This window comes from Oncorhynchus masou, chromosome 29 (genome assembly GCF_036934945.1).
Source record: "Oncorhynchus masou masou isolate Uvic2021 chromosome 29, UVic_Omas_1.1, whole genome shotgun sequence".
Lineage (NCBI taxonomy): Eukaryota > Metazoa > Chordata > Actinopteri > Salmoniformes > Salmonidae > Oncorhynchus > Oncorhynchus masou.
The window spans coordinates 5,355,381-5,364,393 of NC_088240.1; the positions used below are offsets into that span (position 1 = coordinate 5,355,381).

General features: G+C 51.1%; 1 protein-coding gene across 1 annotated transcript; it reads right to left on the reverse strand.

The window, feature by feature from the left end:
- Positions 1–2,087: 2,087 nt before the first annotated feature.
- LOC135521099 (testis-expressed protein 30-like) lies at positions 2,088–8,626 on the reverse strand. The gene is made up of 5 exons (XM_064947040.1): positions 8,574–8,626; positions 8,219–8,464; positions 8,063–8,114; positions 2,555–2,769; positions 2,088–2,336 (listed from the first exon to the last, which is right to left on the reverse strand). The coding sequence occupies exons 1-5, from the start codon at positions 8,589–8,591 to the stop codon at positions 2,175–2,177; spliced, it is 693 nt and encodes a 230-aa protein (XP_064803112.1). The 5' UTR covers positions 8,592–8,626; the 3' UTR covers positions 2,088–2,174.
- Positions 8,627–9,013: the final 387 nt, after the last annotated feature.

The following is a 9,013-nucleotide window of genomic DNA, read 5'->3' on the forward strand; positions in this document are numbered from 1 at the left end:
TCTAACCACTAGGCTACCCTGCCCCCTCTACACTCTAACCACTAGGCTACCCTGCCCCCTCTACACTCTAACCAGTAGGCTACCCTGCCACCTCTACACTCTAACCACTAGGCTACCCTGCCCCCTCTACACTCTAACCACTAGGCCACCCTGCCGCCGCTACACTCTAACCACTAGGCTACCCTGCCGCCTCTACACTCTAACCACTAGGCTACCCTGCCACCTCTACACTCTAACCACTAGGCTACCCTGCCACCTCTACACTCTAACCACTAGGCTACCCTGCCGCCTCTACATTCTAACCACTAGGCTACCCTGCCACCTCTACACTCTAACCACTAGGCTACCCTGCCGCCTCTACACTCTAACCACTAGGCTACCCTGCCCCCTCTACACTCTAACCAGTAGGCTACCCTGCCACCTCTACACTCTAACCACTAGGCTACCCTGCCCCCTCTACACTCTAACCACTAGGCTACCCTGCCCCCTCTACACTCTAACCACTAGGCTACCCTGCCCCCTCTACACTCTAACCACTAGGCTACCCTGCCCCCTCTACACTCTAACCACTAGGGCTACCCTGCCCCCTCTACACTCTAACCACTAGGCTACCCTGCCGCCTCTACATTCTAACCACTAGGCTACCCTGCCACCTCTACACTCTAACCACTAGGCTACCCTGCCGCCTCTACACTCTAACCACTAGGCTACCCTGCCCCCTCTACACTCTAACCAGTAGGCTACCCTGCCACCTCTACACTCTAACCACTAGGCTACCCTGCCCCTCTACACTCTAACCACTAGGCTACCCTGCCGCTCTACATTCTAACCACTAGGCTACCCTGCCACCTCTACACTCTAACCACTAGGCTACCCTGCCGCCTCTACACTCTAACCACTAGGCTACCCTGCCCCCTCTACACTCTAACCAGTAGGCTACCCTGCCACCTCTACACTCTAACCACTAGGCTACCCTGCCCCCTCTACACTCTAACCACTAGGCCACCCTGCCGCCGCTACACTCTAACCACTAGGCTACCCTACCGCCTCTACACTCTAACCACTAGGCTACCTACCGCCGCTACACTCTAACCACTAGGCCACCCTGCCGCCGCTACACTCTAACCACTAGGCTACCCTACCGCCTCTACACTCTAACCACTAGGCTACCTACCGCCGCTACACTCTAACCACTAGGCCACCCTGCCGCCTCTACACTCTAACCACTAGGCCACCCTGCCGCCTCTACACTCTAACCACTAGGCTACCCTGCCGCCTCTACACTCTAACCACTAGGCTACCTACATCTCGCTACACTCTAACCACTAGGCTACCCTACCGCCTCTACACTCTAACCACTAGGCTACCCTGCCACCTCTACACTCTAACCACTAGGCTACCCTGCCCCCTCTACACTCTAACCACTAGGCTACCCTGCCCCCTCTACACTCTAACCACTAGGCTACCCTGCCCCCTCTACACTCTAACCACTAGGCTACCCTGCCACCTCTACACTCTAACCACTAGGCTACCCTGCCCCCTCTACACTCTAACCACTAGGCTACCCTGCCACCTCTACACTCTAACCGATAGGCTACCCTGCCACCTCTACACTCTAACAACTAGGCTACCCTGCCCCCTCTACACTCTAACCACTAGGCTACCCTGCCCCCTCTACACTCTAACCACTAGGCTACCCTGCCGCCTCTCAACACTCTAACCACTAGGCTACCCTGCCACCTCTACACTCTAACCACTAGGCTACCCTGCCGCCTCTACACTCTAACCACTAGGCTACCCTGCCGCCTCTACACTCTAACCACTAGGCTACCCTGCCACCTCTACACTCTAACCACTAGGCTACCCTGCCACCTCTACACTCTAACCACTAGGCGACCCTGCCGCCGCTACACTCTAACCACTAGGCGACCCTGCCAAATACAACTCGATGTGATTTTGTTGATATTTGGGCACCGCTCAGTTTCAGAGTGTATTCTTCACTGCAAATCAATTTCAATACCTTTAGGAACCCCCCCCCCAAAAAAAAAAAAAATATATATATATATAAAAGTATATATTTCCTCTACATTACAAACAAAAAATATTCAGAATATTACACTGATAAAACTATGGAATGTGTGGACCAACGACAACTTTACAATCAAGAGTCAGCTTCATGCAGTTCGTTCCAAAATCCATGATAAGACAAGTGCGTTGACTTCATCCTGGACAGACTCCTCTGTCCTTCCCGTCACTATCAGCCCATGGTTTCCACCTTCAACCCAGCGAACAGTCGCTGGACACCTCATCTCTTTAACGACATCCTCCAGAACGATCTGGACACACGGAGGAAATCATTATTGCAGAAACACAACATTGGGACAATATGTTCTTTTTTTCTCCAGCCTATCAGTTTAAAAAAACAAAAACATCTATGAAATATCACACAGTATAAAAAACTAATTAAAAAGAGACCTGTGTTGTTACGCTTTCTGTCTGATGACTGATCCGATCTGCTGTCATTTATGCAAAAGGTCCAAAAAGCCATTCTCACCTTCTCACACATGTTGTCTGCAGTGCCAGACAGAAACAACACAGGCACCTCCGTAGGCAACCCCCGGAGGTCCTCACTCCGCTGGCGATGGGCGTGGCTCTGTCCTGGGGGGTGTAGTGGGAAGGACAGACAGACGAGGCCTGCTACTGCATCCTCTGGTCGAACACTGAGCTGCCTGGCCAGAGCAGAGGCAGCTCGAGCCCCAAGAGAACGGCCTGAAGTGGAGGGGACACAGTGAGGAGCCTCCACCATGTCAACATGATGTGTATTCAGATGTATCTTTATACCGTAACCTATAACCTTTGACCTGTCTTGACTGCTAAATAATAACGCAATACTAATGACATCAGTAACCACTAATACTCAGAAAAATATACCGGTACATAAATCACTGCCCTGGTGAAGAGGACCAGGGGTCAGAGATACAGTAGACCAGGGGTCAGATGTACAGTAGACCAGGGGTCAGAGATACAGTAGACCAGGGGTCAGAGGTACAGTAGACCAGGGGTCAGAGATACAGTAGACCAGGGGTCAGAGATACAGAAGACCAGGGGTCAGAGACACAGAAGACCAGGGGTCAGAGATACAGTAGACCAGGAGTCAGAGATACAGTAGACCAGGGGTCAGAGGTACAGTAGACCAGGGGTCAAAGTTACAGTAGACCAGGGGTCAGATGTACAGTAGACCAGGGGTCAGTTGTACAGTAGACCAGGGGTCAGATGTACAGTAGACCAGGGGTCAGAGGTACAGTAGACCAGGGGTCAGAGGTACAGTAGACCAGGGGTCAGAGATACAGTAGACCAGGGGTCAGAGGTACAGTAGACCAGAGGTCAGAGACACAGTAAACCAGGGGTCAGAGGTACAGTAAACCAGGGGTCAGAGACACAGTAGACCAGGGGTCAGAGATACAGTAGACCAGGGGTCAGAGATACAGTAGACCAGGGGTCAGAGATACAGTAGACCAGGGGTCAGAGATACAGTAGACCAGGGGTCAGAGATACAGAAGACCAGGGGTCAGAGATACAGTCGACCAGGGGTCAGAGATACAGTTGACCAGGGGTCAGAGACACAGTAGACCAGGGGTCAGATGTACATTAGACCAGAGGTCAGAGACACAGTAGACCAGGGGTCAGAGATACAGTAGACCAGGGGTCAGAGGTACAGTAGACCAGGGGTCAGAGGTACAGTAGACAAGGGGTCAGAGGTACAGTAGACAAGGGGTCAGAGACACAGTAGACCAGGGGTCAGAGATACAGTATACCAGGGGTCAGAGATACAGTATACCAGGGGTCAGATGTACAGTATACCAGGGGTCAGAAATACAGTAGACCAGGGGTCAGAGACACAGTAGACCAGGGGTCAGAGATACAGTAGACCAGGGGTCAGAGAAACAGTAGACCAGGGGTCAGAGGTACAGTAGACCAGGGGTCAGAGGTACAGTAGACCAGGGGTCAGAGACACAGTAGACCAGGGGTCAGAGATACAGTAGGCCAGGGGTCAGAGATACAGTAGACCAGGGGTCAGAGGTACAGTAGACCAGGGGTCAGAGGTACAGTAGACCAGGGGTCAGAGGTACAGTAGACCAGGGGTCAGAGATACAGTAGACCAGGGGTCAGAGATACAGAAGACCAGGGGTCAGAGATACAGTAGACCAGGGGTCAGAGGTACATTAGACCAGGGGTCAGAGATACAGTAGACCAGGGGTCAGAGATACAGTTGACCAGGGGTCAGAGACACGGTAGACCAGGGGTCAGATGTACAGTAGACCAGGGGTCAGAGACACAGTAGACCAGGGGTCAGAGATACAGAAGACCAGGGGTCAGAGATACAGTAGACCAGGGGTCAGAAGTACATTAGACCAGGGGTCAGAGATACAGTAGACCAGGGGTCAGAGATACAGTAGACCAGGGGTCAGATGTACAGTAGACCAGGGGTCAGAGACACAGTAGACCAGGGGTCAGAGATACAGTAGACCAGGGGTCAGAGGTACAGTAGACCAGGGGTCAGAGGTACAGTAGACAAGGGGTCAGAGGTACAGTAGACAAGGGGTCAGAGATACAGTAGACCAGGGGCCAGAAACACAGTAGACCAGGGGTCAGAGACACAGTAGACCAGGGGTCAGAGATACAGTAGACCAGGGGTCAGAGATACAGTAGACCAGGGGTCAGAGATACAGTAGACCAGGGGTCAGAGATACAGTAGACCAGGGGTCAGATGTACAGTAGACCAGGGGTCAGAGATACAGTAGACCAGGGGTCAGAGATACAGTAGACCAGGGGTCAGAGACACAGTAGACCAGGGGTCAGAGATACAGTAGACCAGGGGTCAGATGTACAGTAGACCAGGGGTCAGAGATACAGTTGACCAGGGGTCAGAGACACAGTAGACCAGGGGTCAGAGATACAGAAGACCAGGGGTCAGAGACACAGTAGACCAGGGGTCAGAGATACAGTTGACCAGGGGTCAGACACAGTAGACCAGGGGTCAGAGATACAGTTGACCAGGGGTCAGATGTACAGTAGACCAGGGGTCAGAGACACAGTAGACCAGGGGTCAGAGGTACAGTAGACCAGGGGTCAGAGATACAGTAGACCAGGGGTCAGAGACACAGTAGACCAGGGGTCAGAGACACAGTAGACCAGGGGTCAGAGATACAGTAGACCAGGGGTCAGACACAGTAGACCAGGGGTCAGAGATACAGTTGACCAGGGGTCAGATGTACAGTAGACCAGGGGTCAGAGACACAGTAGACCAGGGGTCAGAGATACAGTAGACCAGGGGTCAGAGGTACAGTAGACCAGGGGTCAGAGGTACAGTAGACCAGGGGTCAGAGATACAGTAGACCAGGGGTCAGAGATACAGTAGACCAGGGGTCAGAGATACAGTAGACCAGGGGTCAGAGATACAGAAGACCAGGGGTCAGAGATACAGTAGACCAGGGGTCAGAGAAACAGTAGACCAGGGGTCAGAGATACAGTAGACCAGGGGTCAGAGATACAGTAGACCAGGGGTCAGAGACACAGTAGACCAGGGGTCAGAGATACAGTAGAGCAGGGCTCAGATAATACAGTAGACCAGGGGTCAGAGATACAGTAGACCAGGGGTCAGAGATTCAGTAGACCAGGGGTCAGAGATACAGTAGACCAGGGGTCAGAGATACAGTAGACCAGGGGTCTGATGTACAGTAGACCAGGGGTCAGATGTACAGTAGACCAGGGGTCAGATGTTCATTAGACCAGGGGTCAGAGATACAGTAGACCATGGGTCAGAGATACAGTAGACCAGGGGTCAGATGTACAGTAGACCAGGGGTCAGATGTACAGTAGACCAGGGGTCAGAGATACAGTAGACCAGGGGTCAGAGAAACAGTAGACCAGGGGTCAGATGTACATTAGACCAGAGGTCAGAGATACAGTAGACCAGGGGTCAGAGGTACAGTAGACCAGGGGTCAGAGGTACAGTAGACCAGGGGTCAGAGACACAGTAGACCAGGGGTCAGATGTACATTAGACCAGGGGTCAGAGATACAGTAGACCAGGGGTCAGAGGTACAGTAGACCAGGGGTCAGAGACACAGTAGACCAGGGGTCAGAGATACAGTAGACCAGGGGTCAGAGGTACAGTAGACCAGGGGTCAGAGATACAGTAGACCAGGGGTCAGAGATACAGTAGACCAGGGGCCAGAAACACAGTAGACCAGGGGTCAGAGATACAGTAGACCAGGGGTCAGATGTACAGTAGACCAGGGGTCAGAGATACAGTAGACCAGGGGCCAGAAACACAGTAGACCAGGGGTCAGAGATACAGTAGAACAGGGGTCAGAGGTACAGTAGACCAGGGGTCAGAGATACAGTAGACCGAGGGTCAGAGACACAGTAGACCAGGGGTCAGAGACACAGTAGACCAGGGGTCAGAGACAAAGTAGACCAGGGGTCAGAGATACAGTAGACCAGGGGTCAGAGATACAGTAGACAAGGGGTCAGAGATACAATAGACCAGGGGTCAGATGTACAGTATACCAGGGGTCAGAGATACAGTAGACCAGGGGTCAGAGATACAGAAGACCAGGGGTCAGAGATACAGTAGACCAGGGGTCAGAGATACAGTAGACCAGGGGTCAGAGGTACAGTAGACCAGGGGTCAGAGATACAGTAGACCAGGGTCAGAGATACAGAAGACCAGGGGTCAGAGATACAGTAGACCAGGGGTCAGAGATACAGTAGACCAGGGGTCAGAGATACAGTAGACCAGGGGTCAGAGATACAGTAGACCAGGGGTCAGAGGTACAGTAGACCAGGGGTCAGAGATACAGTAGACCAGGGGTCAGAGATACAGAAGACCAGGGGTCAGAGATACAGTAGACCAGGGGTCAGAGATACAGTAGACCAGGGGTCAGAGATACAGTAGACCAGGGGTCAGATGTACATTAGACCAGAGGTCAGAGATACAGTAGACCAGGGGTCAGAGACACAGTAGACCAGGGGTCAGATGTACATTAGACCAGGGGTCAGAGATACAGTAGACCAGGGGTCAGAGGTACAGTAGACCAGGGGTCAGAGATACAGTAGACCAGGGGTCAGAGATACAGAAGACCAGGGGTCAGAGATACAGTAGACCAGGGGTCAGAGATACAGTAGACCAGGGGTCAGAGATACAGTAGACCAGGGGTCAGAGATACAGTAGACCAGGGGTCAGAGGTACAGTAGACCAGGGGTCAGAGATACAGTAGACCAGGGTCAGAGATACAGAAGACCAGGGGTCAGAGATACAGTAGACCAGGGGTCAGAGATACAGTAGACCAGGGGTCAGAGATACAGTAGACCAGGGGTCAGATGTACATTAGACCAGAGGTCAGAGATACAGTAGACCAGGGGTCAGAGACACAGTAGACCAGGGGTCAGATGTACATTAGACCAGGGGTCAGAGATACAGTAGACCAGGGGTCAGAGGTACAGTAGACCAGGGGTCAGAGGTACAGTAGACCACGGGTCAGAGATACAGTAGACCAGGGGCCAGAAACACAGTAGACCAGGGGTCAGAGATACAGTAGACCAGGGGTCAGATGTACAGTAGACCAGGGGTCAGAGATACAGTAGACCAGGGGCCAGAAACACAGTAGACCAGGGGTCAGAGATACAGTAGACCAGGGGTCAGATGTACAGTAGACCAGGGGTCAGAGATACAGTAGACCAGGGGTCAGAGATACAGTAGACCAGGGGTCAGAGACACAGTAGACCAGGGGTCAGAGACACAGTAGACCAGGGGTCAGAGATACAGTAGACCAGGGGTCAGAGATACAGTAGACCAGGGGTCAGAGATACAGTAGACCAGGGGTCAGATGTACAGTATACCAAGGGTCAGAGGTACAGTAGACCAGGGGTCAGAGGTACAGTAGACCAGGGGTCAGAGACTCAGTAGACTAGGGGTCAGATGTACAGATGTAACTGGGAAATACATTCGGCCAATTGAGGCTTCATTTAGGTAAAAAAAAAATGGTTTGCTTACTTACCAACAAAGAATATTTGTCTGATTGTGAATTTCTTAAGATATTTCAAGTGTTCCTGCAAAATAAAACAGGATATTTCCATAAATGGCACACAAACTCTCGTGTTATTCTTAACTATGAAGACAATGCACAAATCTGGATTTAACAAATAATTCTTACCAAAACAGCATTGTAAGCCTTCACTCTGTAAACCAGGTTTAAACCTTTACACGTGAAGCGAAGACATAGCAGACCATTCGACGCAAGAACACGAGCCAGAGAAACCAAATGCTTTTGGTTGATGTCTCCTCCAGTCCCGTGCGTCACGATGACAGCCGTCCGCACAGCACTGACGTTCGCAGGGACGCTCAACACAACTCTGACAGCAACGACTTGTTTTTTACCAAAAATTATGTTCAAGCTGTCCTGTAAAATTCATTATTGAGTTAGTGTGTCATTTATGCTTGGCCATGTATTCTATCAAATACTTACATAAACTGTATAATTGTATCAGTCGTCAACATAAACATTATACCTCTTGAAATGTTTCCATGTGGTCAGTAGTCTTGTCATGTCTTCTTCTTCTTCTTCTTCAATGAGGGTAAACGGCGGTGGGCATCAAATTAATGATGCATTACCGCCACCTACTGGACAGAAGTACAACTCCCTTATACTTTGCTTGAAAAAAATAAAATCAATAACTAAATACCCTATCATCAAACACTACGCTCACGATAAATTACTAATAATACAAAACAACACCACCCTACTCCACAATTTAAATCTATTTAGTCCAACCTGGGGCGGCAGGGTAGCCTAGTGGTTAGAGCGTTGGACTAGTAACCGAAAGGTTGCAAGTTCAAATCCCCGAGCTGACAAGGTACAAATCTGTCATTCTGCCCCTGAACAGGCAGTTAACCCACTGTTCCTAGGCCGTCATTGAAAATAAGAATTTCTTCTTAACTGACCTGCCTA

Coding starts and splice junctions, on each gene's coding strand:
- LOC135521099 (XM_064947040.1), bottom strand. Junction 2,770..8,062: donor CAGACAAATATTCTTTGTTG/GTAAGTAAGCAA, acceptor CCTCCACTTCAG/GCCGTTCTCTTGGGGCTCGA. Junction 2,337..2,554: donor CAGACAACATGTGTGAGAAG/GTGAGAATGGCT, acceptor CCGTGTGTCCAG/ATCGTTCTGGAGGATGTCGT.